This window comes from Carcharhinus amblyrhynchos, chromosome 4 (genome assembly GCF_965287045.1).
Source record: "Carcharhinus amblyrhynchos chromosome 4, sCarAmb.v2.hapA, whole genome shotgun sequence".
NCBI classification, from domain to species: Eukaryota; Metazoa; Chordata; class Chondrichthyes; order Carcharhiniformes; family Carcharhinidae; genus Carcharhinus; species Carcharhinus amblyrhynchos.
Window position 1 is genome coordinate 36,025,968 of NC_137327.1, and position 24,896 is coordinate 36,050,863.

General features: G+C 41.5%; 1 protein-coding gene across 3 annotated transcripts in view; it reads left to right on the plus strand.

Annotated features, from left to right (window-relative positions):
• adcy7 (adenylate cyclase 7) overlaps positions 1–24,896 on the plus strand; it is a 147,937-nt gene that overhangs the window by 54,054 nt on the left and 68,987 nt on the right. For all 3 annotated transcript variants that reach the window (XM_080186975.1, XM_080186973.1, XM_080186974.1), the window contains exon 3: positions 20,939–21,482. In XM_080186975.1, the coding sequence (XP_080043101.1) occupies positions 21,309–21,482 (174 nt within the window). In that variant the 5' untranslated portion in view covers positions 20,939–21,308. The remainder of the gene's footprint in view (positions 1–20,938; positions 21,483–24,896) is intronic.

The window sequence follows — 24,896 nt, forward strand, 5'->3', positions numbered from 1 at the left end:
TCCGTTCTCCGCTGCACCACGATAATTCTTCATTTTCCTAATGTGTTCATAAAAACCTCTGCTGCTCCAGCTGGAGGTTTGTCTTTCGTGCACCCTCCTAGCTCTCCGTAACTATTTATATTTCTCCTGAATGAATCTGGAGTTTGTAGATTAGAGTCCAACTACACTATGGAGTCCATAAACTCAGTTGAAACTTTGCTGCGCCAGTGCAAACCACAGAATCATAGAATCCGTACAGTGCAGAAGAAGGCCATTGGGTCCATCCAGCCTGCACCAACAACAATCCCACCCAGGCCATGTCCCTGTAACCCCACATATTTACCTTACTAATCCCCCTGACACCAAGGGGCAATTTAGTGTGGCCAATCCACCTAACCCACACATTTTTGGACTGTGATGGCGACTGTCTGTGTGAAGCATGTTCTCCCAGTGTCTGCGTGGGTTTCCTCCAGATGCTCTGGTTTCCACCAAAGGCCAAAATTGAACCCGGATCCCTAGCAGTGTGAGGCAGCAGTGCTAACCACTGTGCCACTGTGCTGCCTCAAATATTCAAGTTCTTTCAGTATTTCTTTCCTTCAGTTATTCTAATGATGATATTTATGTCCCTGGTTTTACCTTTTGATTGGTACTTCCTTCTTAAAATTTATTTATCAATCCATCTGACTGTTCTTTCATGGAAACATGATCCTAGGTGTAACCTCTTTGTCGTTAACTGGAACTTTTTAGACTACTGTGCCAAGCTCATACTCACATATTTGCCATTGTTTCGCTTATTAGTGAACTTTCCCCTTCTGTTTTCCAGGCTAAGTTATTTTAATCCTCTTGTCGTTTATCCTCCAGTTGATCAACTTTGTTTTTAAATACTTTCCTTCCTTGATTTAACATTTAAGATACATGTTTACTCATGGCTAATTTTTCTCCGACCTTCAGCTTGCTGACCTGTTGTGGTTCATTACCTCGGTCGGACTAAGTCCAGTGTTGCATCCTTTCTTATAAATGTTATTATGCACCTTGTGTACATTGCTGACTGTACTCTATAAGTAACAATTTTAAATCAGTCTCAGGAATATACGCCTAACTTATCTATCATTCAAATCTCACACAATCTGAACCTGAGCTGAGTTTTTGACACCATAGCACCTCACTGAAAAAACCTGTGTCTTTTGTGATACTGCCAACTTTTAGCCTTCTCTCAACCCATCAACTCCAGGCTCAATTCTGCTAACGCCCTCCTGCCCCAGTTTCCCATTCTCCCTGCTTTGTAAGCTTCAGTTCATTCAAGTTTTTATTAGCATCCCACATTAAATCTCCCAAACCTATCACTCCTGCCATTGTTGACATGACTCTTAATCCATCAGTGTTTAAAAAAATCATAGGGCAAAATCTTGAGCCCACGTTCGCTGTCTGCAAGGTTACCAGCAGGAGCTGAAAATCTGGAAGTCACAAATTCTGTGCTTTTGGATCTTCCCCACACCTCGCTGGTGACATCATCCGGTTCTTGCCCATAGCATTAACATGCACTTCAATACTATTAAACTCCACCTCCATAGGTTTCTATGGTTCCTAGTGGGTTCACAGCAACGTGAACCAGTTGTGGGGTCTCCTCAAGAGTGTTAAGGTAAATATAGCCGCTGAGGGGTGAGGGATATGCCCCTTGGCACAGGTTGCACTATGCCACCCCTGGCAGTACCAACCGGTGCCAAGAGGCGGGCCTCATCTGCGGGGTGTGGTTAAAGCTACTGTGCTTGTGGACTGGGAGTGGTCCGATGAGCAGGGGATGCTGGTGGCGGCTGTTTGGGGGGCAGGGGAGAGGCGCTGACTCTGACTGCGGGTGGAAGAGAAGGGGCCGATGATTGCAGGGGTTGGGGCGAGAGAGAAGGGGCCGGTGATCATGGTGGGGAGAGAAGGGGCCATGTGAGGGTGGAGAAAGGGCTGATGATCTCAGGTGGTGGGCACTAAAGAGAAGTGGTGAGTGTTCATTGGGGGGGGGGAGGATTAGGGGGAAAGAGAAGGGCTGATGGTCCTAGGTGGAGGAAGTGAATGGGCCAATCCTCGCAAGGAAGGGGGACGAAGGGGCTGATGATTGGGTTGGAATGAATGCTCGCTCTATGGGGAGGGAAGGGGGGGCCCATCATGAAGCCTCAGTTTTGGGGTGGGATGAGATTTATTCAAGGAGCGCCCTGATTTCTGAGTAGTTGGGTTTTGCCAGCATTTAAGCACACTCCCCCACCACTTCCCCTCCTCCCACCGTCACAACATCTGTGACACATGAATCACGCCCCCTTGATTTTGTTTTGGCAGAGTGTGACAAAATCTGGAGAGAAACAAACCGGTTTCCTTACCAGAAACAACACTCCATTCTTTTGGCAAGATTTTGTCCATGGAATATTACACTGTGGATGGAGGCTATGTGACCAGCTGGACTATGTTGGCTCTTTCAAAGAGGAATCAAGTTAGTCTCGTCCTCCGCTCTTTCCTGATACATTTGTAATTTTTTTTTCCTTCGGTTATTTACCCAATTCCCCTTTGAAGGTTGCTGTCTAACTTTGTACCCTGTATCCACAAATAATGCATATCAAAAACAGCAGGGACTTTTGGGAAACTCCACCCCGATACCTTCCCCGCCTTGTAAGTTAACTTCCTCCATTCTTTTCTGGTGAGTACTGATGCAAAGTATTTCTTAAGCAGTTCTGCCATTTCCCATCCACCACCAGCCCATAAAATCACGTTCACAGTGCTCTTGTTTCCTGTTCCTTTGCTAATTTTGTCTAATGGTGCTAGTGCGCCTTTGATTACATGGGTTTCAGTTTTGTTAACAGACCTTACATGTGGTACTTTATATCAAATGTCTTTTCAAAATCCACATTCAAATGAACACACACCTTTTGTTTAAATCTTTTCAGGTCCTCCGTCCTCCCTATATGTATTATCTCACCCCAACCCTGAACTCCCCGTTCCTTTGCCTCTTGCTTCTTGTATATTGCCTCTTCTTTATGTATCTTCAGCTGTCTAGGCTGCATGTTCTGATGTTCTCTCTCTAAATCCCAGCACCTCTCGTTTAAATGCACAGCTTTAAGTGGTACTCAAATTTCGCCCCCGAGTTGATGGAGACTAAAATATCTTATTGTCTCACTGAAAAAGATCAAAGTTGGAAACATATTTTTCCTCTGTAAGGAGTGGTAAGATGTGTCTTAAGGCTTATCGAACTAGTTTCTGCCTTCAAGAAAACCCCTCGCTTTGGACAGATTTGTGAATTATTTCCCTTGCACTTTGAAAGAAAACTAATTGCATTATCTCACCACAGAAATAATGACTAGCCAATTGGCTGTGTCCTTAGCAACTCAAAGTCACACACCAAGAAGAGGCGAGGGCAGAAATAAATACGTTTCCTGTTCTTTGTATAAGCATAGAGTTTTCTGCAACTAGCTATAGAAGATGTCGAGAGTCATGTGGCTTACTCACCAACAGAATTATTTTTGTTTTCTTGGGGTTAGAAAACATGTAACTTGTTCTTATCACCTGCTTGATATCGAGCCCAGTTTTTGAACCAATGCTCTGCTGTTGCCTGTTTAAATAGCATCCAATTACGCTAGAAACTTGTATACATAAGAAAGATATATTTCTGAAAAATAAAGATGCCTTGAAGTGATTCATAGCTTCATTTCTTCATTCATTTGACGATTTATAGGTCCCCTAATTTGTGATATTGTTTAGGATGCTTTAATTGCACAATAGGCCTATTCTGGTTCATCTGCATAGGTTTATAATTTTCATCCTCATTTAAGAACATAAGAACATAAGAACATAAGAAATAGGAGCAGAAGTAGGCCATCTGGCCCTTCGAGCCTGCCCCGCCATTCAATAAGATCATGGCTGATCTGTCGTGGCTCAGTTCCACTTTCCCGCCCTCTCCCCATAACCCTTAATCCCTTCTCTTATCAAAAACCCATCAACCCACGTCTTAAAAATATTTAGCGAGGCAGCCTCCACCACTTCAACGGGCAGAGAATTCCAGAGATTCACCACCCTTTGAGTGAAGAAGTTCCTCCTCAACTCCGTTCTGAACCGCCCCCCCTTTATCTTGAGGCTGTGCCCCCTAGTCCTACTGTCTTTTTTGAGCGGGAAGAGTCTTTCCACCTCTATCCTATCCATCCCATTCATCATCTTATACGTCTCAATGAGATCTCCCCTCATTCTTCTAAACTCTAACGAGTACAAGCCTAGTTTATTCAGCCTCTCCTCATAGCTCAACCCCCTCAACTCCGGTATCAGCCTAGTAAACCTCCTCTGCACTCCCTCCAAGGCCAAAATATCCTTGCGCAGGTGCGGCGCCCAAAACTGCACACAGTACTCCAGCTGCGGCCTCACCAATGCCCTATACAGCTGCAGCAAGACCTCCCTACTTTTATATTCTATCCCCCTCGCTATGAAGGCCAGCATCCCATTCGCCTTCCTGACCACCTGCTGCACCTGCAGGCTGGGTTTTTGCGACTCATGCACAAGGACCCCGAGGTCCCTCTGCACCGTCGCCTGCTGCAGTTTTTCGCCACGTAAGTAATAGTCCTTCCTACCATTCTTCCTACCAAAGTGGACCACCTCACACTTGCCAACATTAAATTCCATTTGCCATTTCCTGGCCCATTCGCCCAGCCTATCTAGATCCTTCTGTAGACTCTCCACACCCTCCGCACAATTTGCCTTTCCCCCAATCTTGGTGTCATCAGCAAATTTCGACACCCTACACTCGGTTCCCTCCTCCAGATCATCTATATAAATGGTAAATAGCTGAGGCCCCAGCACCGACCCCTGGGGCACCCCACTAGTCACCAACCGCCAATCCGAATAGCACCCATTGACCCCCACTCTCTGCCTCCTATTTGACAACCAATCCTCTATCCACGCTAACACCCTACCCCCAACTCCATGTCCTCTGACCTTCTGCAGTAACCTCTTGTGAGGTACCTTATCAAACGCCTTCTGAAAATCCAGAAAGACCACATCCACCGGCTCTCCTCTATCCACCGCCCTAGACACATCCTCATAGAACTCCAGTAAATTTGTCAGACACGACTTCCCTTTAATGAAACCGTGTTGCGTCTGCCCTATCAAGCAATTCCCTTCAAGATGCCTCGCAATTTCCTCCTTAATGACGGATTCTAACATTTTACCTACCACAGACGTTAAACTAACCGGCCTGTAATTCCCCGCCTTTTGCCTGGCACCCTTCTTAAACAACGGCGTAACATTAGCCGTTTTCCAATCCTCCGGCACTTCCCCGGAATCCAGCGACGTCTGGAAAATAACCACCAAGGCATCCACTATCACCTCCGCCATTTCTTTCAGAACCCTCGGATGCATTCCATCCGGTCCTGGGGACTTGTCCACAATCAGCCCCTCCAGTCTGTTGCGCACCACCTCTCTAGTAACAGTAATGTCATTAAGACCCTCCAGTCCTACCACCTTTCCATCGCTAACACCCGGCAAATTATTCACGTCCTCCTCCGTGAAGACAGAAACAAAAAAGTTATTCAAGACCTTAGCCATATCCCCATCCCCTACCACTAGGTCCCCTTTCTCATCCGCTAAGGGACCAACGTTCACCCTAGCCAGCCTCTTCCTTTTTATATATTTATAAAAACTCTTGCTATCCTTTTTTATATTAAGCGCTAGCCCAGCTTCATAGCTTCTTCTACCCTCCTTTATCAACTTTTTGTCAATCTTTGTTGACATTTAAACCTCTCCCAATCCTCTTCTCGCCCACTGCTCTTAGCTACTCTAAATTCCTCCGCTTTTAATTTAACACTTTCCTTCACCTCCTTCGTTATCCACGGCTTATTACCTCTCTTCCTACTGTCCTTTTTAACCATCGGAATAAATTTCTGCTGAGCACCAAGAAAGATCTCCTTAAAGATCCTCCACTGCTCCTCAGCAGACCTACCTTCCAACGCGCTCCCCCAGTCCACATTCGCCAATTCTTCTCTCATCCTACCATACTCCCCTCTATTCAAACAAAGGACACGTGTCCGGGAACCCACTTTCTCCTCCTCCATCTGCAACAGAAACTCCACCATACAATGATCACTCTCTCCAAGAGGATCCTTCACCTCAAGGTCCCTAATTCTACCCGCCTCAAATGCAATAATTCACAGCATTTGCTAACAAAGAAACAACGGTACAGCACAGGAACAGGCCCTTCAGCTCACCAAGCCTGTGCCGACACATGAGGTCTTTCTAAAGACCTTTCGCCACTACGCAGTCCATATCTCTCTATTCCCTGTCTATTTGTGTATCTGTCCAGATGCCTCTTAAACGTTGGTATTGTATCTGTTTCTATCATCTCTTCTGGCAACGCATTCCAGGCACTCCCTGTGTAAAAACAACTTGCCCCTCACATCTTCTTTAAACTTTCTCCCTTTTACCTTAATGTGTAAAAGTAAAAGATAGAATATCGATACTTGTTCTAAGTTCTCATCATGCCTCTCAATACATTAGTAGATACAAATAGGTGTCTTTTTGTAGGGCCCTAGCAGCCCAACCTCTGGGTCAGAAGAATTTGAATTTAAGCCCACTCTCGAGACATGAACCCAAAGTCTAGCTGGCCTTCAGTGCGGTGCTAAGTGAGTGCTGCACTGTCACAGGTGCTACCTTTTGATTGGGATATTAAAGCAAGGACTCATCTGTCTCCTCTGGTTAATGTAAAAATCCTGTGATGGTCTTTGAAGAACAGGAAATTCTTCCCTGACCAATAATTATCTTTTAATCACCATCACTAAAACTGATTATCTGGTCAGTTTTTTATTGCTGCTTGTGAGGTCTTGCTGTGTGCAAATTGGTTACCAAGATTCCTACATTACAAAGTAAGTCCAATCTAAATGTACTTCTTTGTCATGGTGGTACAGTGGTTAGCATTGCTGCTTCACCGTTCCAGGGACCTGGGTTTGAGTCCTGGCTTGAGTCACAGTCTATGTGGAGTCTGCATATTTTCCCCGTGTCTGCATGGGTTTCCTCTGAGTGCTTTGGTTTCCTCCCACAGTCTGAAAGACATGCTGGTTAAGTGCGTTGGCCATGCTAAATTCACCCTCACTGTACCTGAACAGGCACCAGAGTGTGACGACTAGGAGATTTTCACAGTAACTACATTGCAGTATTAATGTAAGCCTATCTGTGATACTAATAGATAAACTTTAACAATGAGTTAGGACATCCCGAGGTCATAAAAAACACTTGAATGTCACTTGTGCTTAGATTTCTTTTTAATATATTTTGCAGCACAGTGTTCAAGCTGCCTGCTGTGATTAAGGGACTGCAACCTAATTTTGCAGGCTTCTGTGAAGTCTCATCTAGAGCCACAAATGTATGTTCACATAGGTTGTCACTTAAAATGATAATTTGAGTCCATGAATACACATTATTGAATACACATTATTGTATAAATGGCTATTTCCAATTTTTGCAATTTATTGCAGACACATTAAAAATAATGTTGGAAATCAAAAATAGAAAACATTTGAAGGTTAGGCAGGATCTGTAAACTGAAAAGAGAGTTAACATTATGGGTGCGGGACACCGTCATCCAAACTAACCAAGGGAAGGTGAAAGAGAGAGAAAGGGGGAAAGACAACAAATACTTCATTCACGGAGAGGCAGTTAATAAGTAGGATGGACTCCAAACTGATTGTCAAGATTTGTTAGTAGGTATAATAGATATCTACTCAGGCCATGAAAGGATATTAAATGAGCAAAAGAATTTGTTACAGCTCAGACAATGAAACTCAGGGGAATCCCACAAAGATGAAAGGCAAGAAAGAAAGAAAAGGTTGCAGGATGTTTAAAGCAGGATTCTGCAATAGGAATTCCTGACTGGCCACAAGTTGTGACCATGGCAATACTACTTTTGCAAGGACGTTTTACACACAGTCATGTGATGGTGATAGATATACTCCACATGCCTGCTTGCTGAATAAACATCTACATTCAGTCAATAAGCACTCGGAATAATCAAAAACACTTGCATTTTCCACTTGTGCATTTGTTGGTGAGGTGGCAAGGTACAGTAAAATTAAAACACATGTAAATACCTTGCAAATGAGTTTTAATATCACACATCCAATCGTTGTCTATTTTAATTCCATATTCGAAAGTGCATTTGCCTACACGTGGTTAGTGACCAATGTATTGGACAACACTGCTCTCAAATGAGAATAGGAAATGCTAGTACCATTCAGTCCATTGTGTCTGCTCTGCCATTCGATCATGGCTAGTAAATTTTTCAATTCCATTCTCCCGCTTTTTCTCCATAACCCTTGACCCCTTTACAGATCAACAGCTGATCTATCTCTGTCTTAAATATACTCAATGACCTGGCCTCCACAATAGATCTTAACCCAAACCCCACACTAAAGCTAGTAAACTCAACAGTTAAGACTATTTCTTGTCATAATATCAAAGGATAAAAGTTTCCCCTCCCTGGTACAGATCCATTAAAATACGCATTGTTTGTTGAACTTAATGTGTCATCTTAAGTTCACACTGTCTTGGCCATTCCTTCAAACTAATTTAAACAAACACCTAATGTATTTTGGCCATTAATTCAGCTACAGCTTAACTCAAATGAGCTCAGTCATAAAACCATAAAGCAAGTTTAAAGAGCTGCTTTTCCTGTTTTCTCCAACCATCTTGACTGTTAATTGCCTGCAACAAATCAGAACTGAACCATTTAATTTTAAACTGTGCTTACAAAATAAAATCCATAGATATTACAGATTATAATCAGTATTCTCAAAATCTTACACTCGAAATAAAATCCCCTCATAAGTTTTTCTGATGTTGGGACTGTTAGCCAGTTTCTCCTTCCCCAGACACTATCCTACACACCTAATGATATAAAGAAAATGGGACATAATATCTAAGGTTTGATGATACCAAAGTCGAATGTTCTGGAGGAAGTGTATTAAGAACATGTTTATTGACAATCCTCAATACAATTGGTATTTAGCAGATACTGTCATCATTGGCAAATTGGATATGAAATTAAAACAGAAAATGCTAGAGATACTCAGCAGGTCTGACAGCATCCGTGACGACGGAATAGAGCCAACGTTTCGAGTCTGGATGACCCTTCATCAGAGGGACTGTCAGGTTGGCACAGTTGGCAGTTGCTTGTGCTGTGATGGTGGTGCGAGAGGTGGGGGGAGAGTGGTTGGAAGGAACAGTCCCATTGCTTGTTCTGTTGTGGTGGGGTGTCCAATGTTTGTGAGCTGGGGGTGTCCTCTGTGTCAATGGGAGGTTGCTGAGGGACATTCACTTTCTGTCCTGATGGCACCCTGATCTTCATGGAGCCGGCCTTGCTGGCTGTATCAGGCTCCGCCCTGCCAGAGTGACAGCATGGACCATGTCCACTCTTTTCCAAAGTGCAAAATATCTGATTTAAAAACTGGGCCGTGCAGCCGGAGACTACACACTGGTTTTCAATCAGAGACAAAAGGCAGATAAATCTGTGGGGCCTGATGAGGTATATCTCAGGACGTTGTGGGAGACTAGGGAGGAAATTGCAAGTCCCCTCATCTAGATATTTGAATCATCAATAGTCATGGGTGAGATATCTGAAGATTGGAGAATGGTAGATGTTGTGCCTTTCTTTAAAAAGGACTGCAGGGAAAAGCCTGGGAACTATAGGTCAGTTAGCCTCACATCTGTGGTGGGTAAATTGTTGGAAGGTATTTTGAGAGACAGGATCTATAGGCATTTAGAGATGCAAGACTGATTAGGGACAGTCAGCATGATTAGGGACACTCACAAAGGTGAGTGGAAAATCATGTCTCACAAATTTGATTGATTGAGTTTTTTGAAAGGGTAACTGAGAAGGTAGATGAGGGCAGTGTAGTTGGTGATGTCTACATGGACTTTAGCAAGGCCTTTGACAAGGTACCGCATGGTAGGTTGTTGCATAAAATTAAATCTCACGGGACCCAGAGTGAGGTATCTAAATGGATACAAAATTGGCTTCTTGACAAAAGTGGTTGTAGACGTTTGTTTCTCAAACTGGAGGCCTGTGACCAGCAGTGTGCCTTAGGGATTAGTGCTGGGCCCACTGTTATTTGTCATTAATATTAATGATTTGGATGAGAATATAGGGGGTATGGTTAGTAAGTTTGCAAATGACACCAAGATTAATGGCATGGTGGACAGTGAGGAAGATTATCTCCAATTGCAGTGGGATCTTGATCAATTGGGCCAGTGGGTTGACGATTGGCAGATGGAGTTTAATTTAGACAAATGCAAAGTAATGCATTTTGGTAGATTGAACCAGGGCAGGACTTACTCACTCAGTTAATGGTAGGGCGTTGGGGAGAGTTACAAAACAAAGAGATCTAAGGGTATATGGAAGAAGTGGAGTAATGGTATATATTGGGATTCAGTTGTACAACAGAACTCTAATCACACTATATATATATACATATATATATAGAAAGTGTATTTTGAACCCAATTATTACCTTATTTTGCACAGAGGCAGTACAGTGATTACCCATTCTAGCTGGAGTGCAGCTATTTGGTTGAACACTTAGTAAAATTGGGGTTGATCCAGAGGGCAAGTTTTTTTTAATAATGGAGTAATTTCCTGTAAGTTGGTGAAAGGATGTGCTACTCCCAGTCTATCTGCTTCTTATTTAAATTGTATTCTGTTGTGCTCAATATAGTGTCTGGCTGTGGTTTTTGTATTCATGTTTAAAAATAACACTTTCAGTTTGGATTTTGTTCATTACGCTTTGCAGCAAATTTGATTTCTATATGAAACTAACTTGCTGTTGTGAATCCAAGGTATAACTGTCAAGCATGGTGCCTTTGGAGTGCATATTTAATGCATGGCAATTCTGTTTCAAATCTAATGTTTATCTGCATGTGGGTCTTCAGGCACTTTACTACATTGGTTAAAAATAAGATTGGAGTCCACTAGAAACACAAAGAATTCAGAACAAAAGATTTGATGCATTTGGTCTCCATTTTGTTTACATTGGAAATGTAATTAAATGTTATGTGAGGCACCCTGCTGAGGTTAAATGATATTATTCACCCTCTTGCCTCTGGGTCAGGCTGTACATTGAGGTCTTACTCTGTAACATTAGCACATAATCCACTGGAGGGCTGGCCCTTGGCTGAGGCATTAAGCTGTGACTGTGGCAGTTCATTCAGGTCTTTAAGGGTCCCATATCGCTGTTTTGAAGAAGAGCCATGAGTGAGTTCTCTCAGTAATCTGACCAAACACTCAACCTGTAGCAACAAAAGAAGAATCAACATGCGGTTCACCTTGCTGCCGTTTAGATGGTTTTGTGTAAATTAGCTGCTGTGTTTCCCTAACTTGCAGCAGTCCCTCCACTTCAATCCCATTCTATCAGCTTCCCCAAGTTTTCTTGCTGTATTTTTGAGTGCAGCATCATCAGCCATTCCCTTGAGCAGAACCAACAAGAGGGAAATCCTACTTGACCTCATCCTCATCAATCCATCTGCATCATGTTGAGTGAGACGACTATCTTGCTTTCAAACAGAAGTAGCAACTCAAAACTGAGCATCCATGAGGTGCTGTGAGAAACCAAGATGGCTACTGGCACCCTCAGTGCACAATGGCACCTCCATGGCTCTCAGAGGTGGGAAAGCACCTCCCCTCATGCCTTTATAGAGTCCATGACCAGTGTGATAAAATGCAGGTCTAAACTCTTACTGCCAGCCACTGAATAATCTGCTGGATGTGGTTCTCTACGGTGGTTACCAACTTCCCCATGGAGGAAGCCAAGTAGTTACATTGTCATGGTATTATTGCTGGACTATTAATCCAGAAAGTCATCTAAAGTTCTGAGGACCCAGGTTTGAATCCCGCTATGGCAGATGATGGAATTTGAATTCGATTAAAAAATATCTGGAATTAAGAATCTACTGAGGACCATGAAACCATTGTCGATTGTCGGAAAAATCCATCTGGTTTGCTAATGACCTTCAGGGAAGGAAATCTGTCTTCCTTACCTGGCCTGGCCTACGTGTGACTCTGGAGCCACAGCAATGTGATTGACTCTCAACTATCCAAGGGCAACTATGGATGGGCAATAAATGCTGGCCAGCCAGTGACATCCATGTCCCATGAATTAACAAAAATAAACTGCCCGAGTCTCTGCAGAACCCATCCTTTGTCCATTCCAGGCAGTGAATAGCCACAATGGCCAACAGTAAATTATTGTGGGCCTCTTCTCTCTGTTCTTTTAACACTCCTGTCTTGCTATCTGCAACTGCCTAGTGGCCCTGCTCCCCAGCCAGTGCCACCACCCCCTCCCTCTTCTGTAGAGGTTAGGATGCAAATGTCAAGAATTCCCCCATCTATCTTTGCCTGTTCCTCTTTGATAAGCACCAGATTCCCCTGCAGACAGAAGGCAAGATTTACAGACCCCTCGATGGACATTTAATTGCCTTATTTGCAAGCATCCCTCTGACAGGTGATAGTGCCTCCCTGATAAATTGTCCACATTCACACTCTCTTGCCATTTGTACAACTTGGTCTGCACGATCTGGCTCTCACACACATTCAGACCTTATTCTACATGCTGGTGAGGTTAACGGTGCAAACTCCTGCCTGGCTTACACCTCCCTTCACCCAGAGACATTGCTTAATGCCCTCAAGACAGCCACTTAGCTCTACTGCCACTGTTACACTCTACCCTTCTGTGTGTGTACATGTGTATGTGTGTGTGTACATGTGTACTTGGTGCCAGTGGGAGGCCCCGTGGTGGGAAAGGTCAGCTTCAGTCATTCCTAGGCTGGAGGGGAACCTGCAAGGAGGTATGGCTGAATTGTGGACTCTCTATCAGACCCTGCAGGCTTGTGGGTAATGCCTAAATGCCTGGGTGCTGATTAAATATGGTGCCTGGCCATTTGACCCCATCAGTTGGTGGATTCACCAACTTCCTGCCTGCCCCACTGAACAATTGGCTGGGTCCCGTGTCTCTGCCTCACTTATTGATTAGTTGCCATGTAATCAGCCAACCTTTCTCAATTTGAGTGGAGATTCTGGATTTGCATCTTCATGCATTAACCTCTGCCAGTAAGTCTGTGCTATATGCCTGAATATTTGGAACTGCTCACTGCTGCTCTTCTGACCTCCAGATAAAACAAGTGTCATGTCAGAAATATAATCTAACTTCCTTTTGAAGAATACAAAAGCAAAAGGCAACAAATGGCTCGACCTCCCATATTCAAGTTTGATCAAATAAACTGTCATCAATATTGAATAGGTTGTCAACCCTAAACAATGATGGTTGTGTTTGCGTATGCTGGTCCCAGGATAATTAACAAGTTAACACCTCCGATAACCATAGAAACCCACTCTTCTGGAGTACTTTGTCTGCAGGTGTATTATTGAGCAAAGCCTGAACTTCATTACTTTTGCCGAAGGTCATCAACAATAGCAGCGTATGACAACTTACTTCAATTTACAGCTTTCCCGAGAAACCAGGGGGTCAGCAAGTGTATATCATGTTGCTGTTTAAACAGCTTTGTGCAGTGCCTGTATGAATTGTAAGGGTTTTTGTCCTGTAAAGGTGATGCTGGTATAAACTTTAATAGCCTGCAATAAACTGAATTTTTTTTTTGGTAGTGGTTCCTATGGAGAAAGAAAGATGCTACACTTAGCTTCAGCATCTCTGCTGGTGCTTTGAGCATAAGTGTGAACAATTGTAGAGATCTGTTTATGTATCCCAGCAATTTGCTGTTTTGGCTTCTTGGCCAGAGGCACAGGTCATGTGTAATGTAGTTACACAGGACTGGGGGACACAAAGGAAAAACCAAGTCAGTATCTTGGCTCCTGATCATTATCCACTGACTGCTTCTGATGTGGACATCAGTTGAGAGCAGGATAAGAATGGCTGTGACGCCCCCAGTGCATGAATAACTTGCTAGTTTCTACCAAGAAGAAAACTGCCTTCCACCTTCTTCTGTCGGGAAAAAGATACAAAAATCTGAGATCATGTACCAACCAACTTGAGAATAACTTCTTCCTGCCACCATGAGACTTTTAAATGGACCTACCTCGCACTAAGTTGATTTTTCTCCACACCCTAGCCATGACTGTAACACTACGTTCTGCACTCTCTCCTTTACTTCTCTATGAATGGTATGCTTTGAATAGCATGCAAGAAAATACTTCTCACTAATACATTTTTGATTTGATTCATTATTGTGACATGTATTAATATACAGTGAAAAGTATTGTTTCTTGCACACTATACAGACATTTAAATTTAAAATTGAAATTTAATACATGTGACAATAAATCAAATCAAAAAGTAAACTCACCGATGATGACAAGCCACCTTGGCAAGACACTGGGGAACTGCTCGCTTTGACATAGCTGTGTTCCAGTTAGGCATGTGCTTCAAGCCGAACTGGAGAGAAAACTGGGAAAAGTTGTTTATTAAGCAAGTCATTTCACTTAGTTGTCTTACCCTGAGCCAGTTTACACGTGCCCTCCAAGCGAAAGAATCGAACAGAGCGCTTTTTAAAAAAAGTCCTTTTTAAATCGTTTTAAGTGAAAAATGTGATTTGTGAAGACTCTGGATAAAATTTATGCCCCACACGCTCATTTGCATTATTCAACTCATGGGGTCTGTTTTCTATCAATGTTGTTACCTGAACAGCTATCATTCTCTATTCAAACAGCATGTTGTAGTACAAAAGTAAGATAGAGTGGATGCTGAAAATCTGAAATAAAAACATAAATTTCTGGAAGTACTCAGCAGGTTAAGAGTTAATGGACAGGATTTCATTGCGAGCGAGATCGGAAATTCCCGCCCGAGATCAATGGAGATTTCTGTTGTCGGACCCTCGCCAGCTCCAATTCCGTGGCAGGCGAGGTGGTAGAGTTCTGCCCAAGATTTCACGTCCATGAGATGTAGCAAGTTTTAATCAAGTTCTAAAGAAGAGTAAGATTGGACTCGAAATAATAACTCTCTTTCTCTCCCCATAGATGCTGCCAGACTGGTTGAATTTTTCCAGCACTTTGTTTTTATTTCTGATTTCCAACGTCTGCAATATTTTGCCTTTATTTGAGGAGCAGTTAAATGGTCATGACCACAAGTGTGAAAGTCCAGCGATGGACTGGGCTCAGATTGGCCCCAGGTCTTCATGAATGAAAAGAAGCATTCCTCAGCAGGAAGAATGAGCCCGACACATGGGCGCAAACGTGTGACAGACTGCTCGGACTTGGCAAGCAAACTTTTTAAAAAATTGCGATCCTGACCACACTGTCCACTAAACAAGCCCCGAAAGGAGCTTAAACTAAAAGCAAAAATACTGCAGATGTTGGAATCTGAAACAGAAACTGAAAATGCTGGAAAATCTCAGCATCTGTGAAGAGAGAATGGAGCTAAGGTTTCACGTCAGGATGTCCCTTTGTCAGAGCTTGGCAATGAGAATGTTCCCCTTTCCTTCCCTCGCCAGCCCTCCAATTTTCCTGGAGGTGTCAGGCTCCCATAGCCACCTCGGGAACCATGACATTTTGAATCATATCTGCACTGGGTCCGGACCCTATGGACATTTGAAAACCTGGGCTATTTACTCTGTTTCTCTCTCCACAAGCTGCTGCCCGACCTGTTGAGTATTTCCAGCATTTTCTGTTTCTCTTATAGTATATTTTAATAGTTTTTTAGGAAGTTTATTTATTAGTCACAAGTAGGCTTATGTTAACCCTGCAATGAAGTTACTGTGGAAAATCCCCTATGTAACAACGTAATTTAAGCTGCCTGACTCCAATTTTGAAACGGGGCAGTTACTTCCCCAGGAACGGAGGGAGAAAGCAGACATGCTGTACACTCGAGCTCCATGTTCTGTGTGATGAGGAAGGCAGCTGAAAGCCAAGCTGAAATAGAGGGAGCATGTTCCTGTTTCTGCTAAAACTGACATTCTGATGAATACATTTCAACTGGCTTCTGAATGATCCTTTAAAATCTGCTTGCCCCAATTTATAACTTTATCATTGGAGGGTTTTTGATGTGGGGAATTGGCAGAGGGGTGGTCTCAGCAAATGAATTCATGAGCAGAATTAAAAGAACAGTAAAGGAGGTTGCTGTACAATGTTCTATAAAGAAAATAATTGATGAGTGATAAATAATTAGCAAGCGCTAAAGTGCGAGGTACCTGCACAAATGGAACAGTTATACTTTGCTCCTTATGCAGTTCAGAAATGATGTATTATCATTGCAAATTATCCTGTCATCTGTTTTTTATTCCTGTATGATTGACTCTTTTTTTACTTGTTTTATAGTTGTTTGCTTAACCTGTTGTTATAATTTGCATTTTGACACTAAAAGGGATCATTTCAAACCAGCAACTACAATTTACATTTTATACATTGCCTTTAACTCAGTGAAGCATACCAAGATGTTGCACTGGAGCAATTATCAAAATTGACATCAAGCTACCAAAGCAGATATTAGAGTAGTTGACCAAAATCTTGTGGAAAGAGATAGTCATTAAAGATGAGACAGGTGGAGACGTTTATGGAGGGAAATCCAGAGCTTACTGGCCTTGGCAGCAGGAGGTATGGGTGCCAGAGATGTGCCAGAATTAGAAGAGCACAGATATACAAAGAAAAGTACAGCACAAGGATGGGCCTTTTGCCCTCCAGACCTGTGCCGATCATATTTCAAATGGTTTTATAGCTGAAGGAGGTTTCAAAGGTATGTAAATGCCCAGATGACCATAGGCTGATCGTCCCTTTGAGGGAGAGAGCTGACTAGTGGTGATTTAACCTGAGGATTGCCACACGTCAGACGCAGAGCAAGGCTGAGAGGGCACGGCCTTCACAAATAACCTCAGCTGGTACGGGAATTGAACCCACACCGTTGGTGTCGCTCTGCATCTTGTACCAAGCATCCAGCTAACAGGGGATGAGGCCATGGAGGAATTTGAAAACAAGGATGAGAACTTTAAAATTGAGGTATTGCTGGACTGAGACAATGTAGATCAGCAAGCACAAGTCTCTGGGTGAACCAGAGATGGTCTGAGTTAGGATATGGGCAGTGGAGTTTCCAAGGTTGTGAACAGTCTGAAACAAAAACAAAAAATGTTGGAAAATCTCAACAGGTCTAACAGCATTTATGGGGAGAGAATAGAGCCAATGTTTTGAGTCTAGGTGAACCTTTGTCGAGGTTCATCCAGTGGCCAGTGAGAAGGGCAAGGAAAGAGAGAGTGATTTGCATTTATGTAACTGTTTCTGATACAGAATATTCCAATGGTGTATTTTTGAAATGTATCCCTATTGAAATGTAGGGAGTAGAATTGGTGTGAGACCCAAAAACAATTACTTTGTCCTTCCCTAACTAAAGTGGAGGAGATGCCTGCTGATCCAATGGTGAGGTAGACCTGGATGTGGTCAGATGATGTTGCTGTGAAGTGGATTCTAACTCTAGCCCCAAATATAAACTACCCTAGATTAAGAGTGCTTCTTCAACAATTGCTGCAGCCGAGGTTTGAGGCAATAATGTCACATGGACACTTATTCTGAGTCTGAGCAAGTGAACCACAATTGCCCCAAGTAAAGTGGCAATTAAGGAATATTATCTTTTCCCAGATAGCCTGTGAAATAATTTGTTAGCCAAGTTTTAACCACCCACATGTTATAAGGATCCAGGATGAGGTAGGGGTGTCTCTCCAAAAATGATATCTTCCCATTCTCAGAAACTACAAGAGCATTGGGTTCTTATTCTGCATGCTGGAGATGACTAGAGACATTGTGCTTTACCAACTTATTTATAAGTTTATTATAGAACTATTTAATGGGCAATACACTTTCAAGTAGACAAGTATATTGCAACGTTACTAACTATAAGCGATAAAACATCTTTCTGGCTGTTCATGCTGCCAGGATCTTCTGGTCCCACTAATGGTGCAATCTGCCACAGATTTTCCAATGGCGTGGGATGGAGTCAATGGGAAGTCCCATTGATATCAATGGGACCAGAAAGATCCCGCCACTGGTCAATAGAGCACCACCTCCTGCTGGGTGAAAGACAGACATGGTGAGGCCAGGGAATTCCACCCATTGTCTTATTTCTAATATTGAATCCAATAAAATTTCCAAAAATGCAGTGTCGCAGCCATTATCAACTTAAGAATACCCATCAGTATTCAAAATAACACCCAACCTGAACCCTGACTGAATCAGTTGTCAGGGCAGTTGAATAGAAAAGCTGTATGCTTTACCATATCCAACTTTTCAACAACTGGAGAAATACTGAGGGGGTTCTCCCAATACCCTTCTAAAATTTTCATGATGTTCTGAAAGGAAGCTGGAACCTTCTAAACCAGGTCATATAATTCTTTAGCAGCAATGGATGTTCCACCTTGATTAACTCTTCCCATTACATATGTCTATTATTCTCTATTAATTAATTGTTAAATGGTTTTATTATTCAGTTTGAGCCTGATATATGATCACAATGCTCAAAAATATGCCCTTAATATCTTTCCTTTTTGCCACCAATTGTTTCTATTGCTATAGAAATGATTTAAAACTTTTTTTATAAGAAAAGATTTTTCAAATCTATTTTTTCTAATTTGCTGAGATAATCATAAAACCTTTAAACGGTTTTAAAGTTTTTTTTATCTTAGTGTGAAGAGAACTTGAAAGGTCTTGTTACTTCATGCATAGCACACATTGGCCTCTTTAACATCTGTTGAAACCAAAGCTGTCAGCAAGTGTATATGCTTCAAAGATTCTGGGTAAAAAAGGCTATAACTCAAAATGAGTCCACTTTCTTGATTCTGAAGTAAAATATTCTATTACATATGCATTTTTCTTATTTATTCATTTACCTCCTTGAGAGGCAGCTAGATGAGAACTAGAAGGAGGAACAAGCAGAGATCTTTGGAAGACTCCAGATGTAACCCGCCAAGTGGAAAATGTGCGGGCTTATGTCAATGAAGAGTCAAAATGGGCCTGGTGTAGAATGGATATCTGACCCGTAGTTTTTACTTTCTAGCTTGATAGAGATAAAATGATTTTCTTCCTTTTTAATCCCAGATCCTCCAACACTGTGTTTAATTGATGCATTGTGTCCATGCTATTAGGCTGTTCATGCCACAGGAAGTATAACTACGGCTATTTTGGAACTAGTTGTAGGTATCCTGTGCACCTGTTGACAGAGCTGGGACAGTTCCTTTTGTCTTGTGCCACTGACTGATAAAAAAATTATTCCGGTCATATGGTCACTCTGGATGTGGAATAACTTTTGAAAGTCCACAAGATAAAGGCAAAATATTCAGATGCTGGAATCTGAAACAAAAATAGAAAATGCTGGAAAATCTCAGCAGGTCTGATAGCCTGAGAGAGAGCAGAGCCAATGTTGAATCTGGATGACCCTTCATCAGAGCTCTGATGAAAGGTCATCCAGATTCGAAACGTTGGCTCTATTCTCTCTCCACAGATACTGTCAGACATGCTGAGATTTTCCAGCATTTTCTGTTTTTGTTTTGAATGTCTGTGTTAGCCTGATAACTGTAAGTAACCACATATGTTTACATACAATAAATTTTGTTTATTTATTGTAGTATAAACAAATTTTTTTGTATCTTGTATGGCTAACTACAACGTGTTGTGAGATGAAATTTTCCAGCCCCGGTGAGGCAGAGGTGGGGTCATAGAACATGGCAAGCCATTCAAAAGATAATTGACTTCCACAGGACCAGAAAATCCTGCCTGTTATTTCCTATGTAAAATACTTGGTTCCCTCTCCACTTTCAGGTCAAATTCCCATTTTCAATACTTAACATTCAACATTCTTTATCTCATGTAGCAAAGGGAAACTAGAATTTTTTCTGGTATGTAAAGCTTGATTTACTGTGTTTGTAGTTCCACTATAATCTTAAATAATTAATCCAGCAGGTTCTACAGGCCGGTCAAATGAAACTGTTTGTTTTTGTTATTCTGGCTCTGGTGAAGGTATTGTTTGCCATAAAGGGCAGCCAGAAGCTGCCATGGTGATGGTAATTCAGCAATGAAAATGCCATGGCCAAGTTATCTGTCCTTAATAGAATCCTATTCTTCATGCTACAGTCATAATACCACAGTTTCTGGAGTGCTGAAAGAAGCTCATTCAAACGTCCTTTCGTAAAGTATTGGTCATAGCTCCTTAAATGTATCCCACAACACTAAATTTTCATTGTTCTTTGCTCTTTACTGTCACCATGGAACTTCCAATAATGAAAACCGTAAGCTTACTCTCCCTCTGCCCTCTGAAAAGCAAAGCATGAAGACGTGTTTTAATTGCCAGCGTCTAAGATGTTACAGCTGGCTGCTGTACCTTGAGAAGAGAAATGTTTGAAAATCTCTGTGCGCGGTATTGTTTTAAAGTTATATACACAGTTGGTGCTATAAATTGGGATATTCACAAAATCTTACTAAAGTAGTATAAATGTCTGCATAAAAACATGCCTTTCTAAATGTGCTGAGCCATTTAAAACAGCAGAAACAAGCTACAGCTGTGGTAAACGCTGAAAATCAGTGAAATTTAGCACCAAATGTTGTTCATCAAACATTGTGTTATGAAAATGGAAGAGTGAGAAAGGAATATTAGTGACGTTTTTGGCTAAGTTCCTGCAATCTCTCAGTATAGTTGGAATTGAATTTAATATCGTTGAGGCACTGATGCCTCAAGTTCTGATGTAGATTATTGAAATTCTTTCATATTTTCGGAACAAATTAAACCCAGGAGGAAAGGTAGTTTTTTAAATATGTATTTCTTTGAAAACATATTGTCAGACATTCTGCAAAGGCTTAGTCAGTGTGTAGGTAACAAAGAAATAATTGAGTAGTGGTTTACTGACAGCATGCAATGTGGAATGTTGCACACGTAAAATGCTCAATCTAACCCTTTTCTCTTTCATTGGACCCTTTGCAGGATTGTCGACACTGGAGGAGGCATTAACTATCCATTCCTAGATGTTGTAGAGAATATCATTTATTTGGCAATGATCATTCAGAAGCTCTGGAATCGAGACATTCTTTCAAAGCTGAGAATCATGCTAAGGGCAATTGATGAAGAGCACATGGTGGGCCAAAGTATCAGAACAGACTGGGAAGAGTGACCCCTGCTTCCTTTTACACTGCATTTAAGCTGGAAGAAAAACACGAGATACAGAATGCGACTGAACCAGGAACAGAGCTCTTTCGTCAGACAGGAAGTAAAAGACCGTTCTAACAAGAAACGCTCTAAGTATTGAACTTCCAACGCCCTAACTGATTGCAGAAAAAAAATTGGAAATATAACAATGCCAGCAAGGGGGAAGTACTTCATTAATGAAAATGAAGCTCGTAAAAGTACAGACTCACTCTATGAGACTTATTGCTGTATGAGCCAGCAATTTCCACTTGTTTTCCTCTTCCTAGTGATTATTATTGGGGCTTGTGTAGCGCTGATTGCTCTTTTCTTTTCCACTGATCTGGTAAGTGTCAATCTAAATATTTAGATCTTTTACACACTACAAATTGTTGATTTTCATTATCAGTAAACAAAAGTATGTTATTTTCAATCCAAAGATGGTTTATTGTTTAAATCAGAACATTTTGTTTTTATTATTGCCACATGTATTGATATACAGTGAAAAATATTGTTTCCTGCGTGCAGTGCAGACAAAGCAAACCGTTCATTCAGACAAAATATACCGTTACAGCACTATTGTAGAGCATATTGCGGAGAAGGATAGGCGAGGGTGCAGAGTGTAGTGTTACAGTCATAGTTAGAGTGTAGAGAAAGAGCAACTTAATACGAGGTGGGTCCATTCAAAAGTCTGATGGCAGTAGGGAAGAAGCTGTTCTTGAGTCGGTTGGTACGTGACCTCAGACTTTTGTATCTTTTTCCTGATGGAAGAAGGTGGAAGGGAGTATGTCCAGGTAGTGTGGGGTCCTTGATTATGCTGGCTGCTTTTGAGGCATCAGGAAGTGTAGAAGGACCCCATGGATGGGAGGCCAAATAATTGTATGGCAAACGGTGGGATTCACCGATCTCCTCCATGCCCACCCTATCGCAGTGAGGATGGAAGTTTTTGGTGAACATTGGCTGATCACACTTTAAAACTAACATATTTTGAAGTTTTCTGAATTATGCAGTTCAATTATTGTAGCATTTTAAGGAAAGGGATTGGAGCAAGTTTTGACATTGTTTGCTCAAACTTAGCAGTCGCAAGGGAACAGCACATCTTCAAATTCCTTGCCGTGACATGCTCAGTCATGAATTGTTCATATATCACCATTCCTTCAATATTTCTGGGTGAAATTCATAGAACACCTTTCCTAACAGTACCTTTACCAATAACATTACCTTTACCAATAACAATAACTTTGATTTGTGTGATGTCTTTAATGTAATAAAATGTTCAATGGTGCTTCACAGTCAACATATGAGTTACATTAGGTAAAAGCTCAATCGAAGAGAGAGGTTGAAATAGGTGTCTTAGAGGAACAGGGAGTGGTATAGGGAGGAAATTCCAGAGCTTAGGATTTAGACGACTGAAGGTGTGGCCACCAATGGCAGAAGATTAATATTGGGTTGCTCAGGATCCCAGAATGAAATGAGTGCAGGTGTCTCAGAAGGTTGTGGCGCTGGGGACTTTTCCAGAGATTGGAAGGAACATCAAAGTGTTAGTCAAAGTGTTCGCCCACTCACCCCTGCAAATGAGGACAGAGAATTTGGTGCATAGCCAAATTGCAGTTCACAGCAGCAGGACCAGACAATCCCATCAGCATGAATGGCTGGAAAATTCTGAACCAGTTTGAATATTGAATGTCAGTCATTTCTCTTAAAAGAGGGAAAATCTTAAATGGAATCACAGGCATAAAGTTAATATTCTGAATTCAAAATTCTGGTTCCTGAACTTCCTATTGTCTGTTTATTTTCGATAAAAGCTGGCAGCACAGAACCTGATTATCTGGCCTCCTAGGTGTTGTTTTTCAAAGCTGTCACATCTGCAAAGCTTCATTAATGTCTGTTGGACAAAAGAATTGTGATTAATTTAACTGAATACATCTGAAAAATAAATATCCAGAACAGAATTGTCCAATCAAATATATTTCAAAGCTTTTGCAAAGCTACCATTCACAATCAAATACCATCAAAAGTAAATCAAATTTCCCAACATTTTCTTAATATTTTTTGAGGGTCTACTTTCTTTTCCCACTTGAGTGAGGGGAATAAACATAACGCAACATAAGTATGTAAAAATTAGTGACTGTTTTATTGGATAGTCTTGGTGGGGAAATCACGAAATGTGATCAGAAATTAAATTGTTCGATATTTGAAACCCTTGCAAGAAGTGTCTCTCCTCTCTCTGGAACCTGTGGCTTGATTTGGAAACTTCACTTGATCTTTGGATAGTAGGTGACCCAGTACTACATCTATGGGAGAGACATATAACATGGGAATTGTAGTTGACACTGTCCTCATGTGGAACCACAATGCTCCAGGTTTCATCATGAAACCAGGGAGATAATTTACGATAACTGTGACCTAAATGGGGCACCACAGTTGTTAGCACTGCTTCCTCCCAGCACCAAGAACTGGCGTTCAATCACCAGCTTGGGTCACTGTCTATGCGGAGTCTGCACATTCTCCCTGTGGCTGCGTGGATTTCCTTCAGATGCTCAGGTTTCCTCCCACAGTCCAAAAAACTGATTGCTGATTAGGTGCATTGGCCATTCTGAATTCTCCCTCAGTGTATCCGGATAGCGTCGGAGTGTAGCGACTAGGGGATTTTCACTGTAACTTCATTGCACTGTTAATGTAAGCCTATTTGTGACATCAATAAATAATTTTTTAAAAGCTAAACAGTGGAGTGGGGAACAGATGTCCATAATTCCAGTATAATCCGTTCTATAAAATGGAGTTAACCGTATTATTTGGGTTGAAGCTGGGATGTTTACTCTGAAATCAGATATGGATATACAAGGGTGTACTGGTCTCAAACTTTGTAACCACACATATTCAGATTAGAACAAAAACAGAAAATCTTGGAAAATCTCAATAATAAAAATGTGCAAACTCACTTGAATAATTGAAAGCTGATATCACTGTGAATCCAATTAAATGATTTAACACTTGGGCTAAAAGACTAGAGAACAGGATTTCGGAAAGTTGAAATTAAGGACATTAGGCATTGAGGAGATTCTTTCTTTTTATCACAACGTTTTATGACTTGGAAATCCTGAAAAAGTGGTGAAAGCCAATGCAATTTTCAGAAGGGAATTAAATAAATGCTTGTAAAGGAGACATTTGTAGGACTTTGGGGAAAGATCAGGTGAATGGGACTAATTGGTAGCTCGTTCAAAGAATCAGCACAGCCACAGTGGTCTTTCTGCACTGTTAAACTTTTATGATTAAATATTTATACTACTATTCCCATGCTGTAATTTCAAGGCCAGCTACCTTGGATCAATTTCCAACACACTTACTTTGATGGAGAGTGTTGCAAAGGAAGAATGCCAGTTAGTGCTCCTGATCCAAAGTTCCATCCTTGTACAAGTTCCATTGAGTATTTAAAAAAAAACCTTAAGAGGAGATAAACCTCACAAATGGTGTAATTGTAATTAATGACACATTAAGAAAATTATATTCTTATAAATTGTATGTTTCAGAGTCATACATTCTTAGACGTTTAGTAATTGGCTAATTACAGACAGAAGGAGAATTTGCGTAAATTTTAATAAGAGGATTTGGGGCCATCGAATTCTGCTAGCATGTGCATATTTGGGAAATCAATTTAGTTTCAAACAATGACCATCTGGAGGTTTATGTCACTTCAAGTTGTAAGTAAGAAGGGGGTGAATGATTTACAAGTACAATTCTGAAAAATGCAAACCATTCT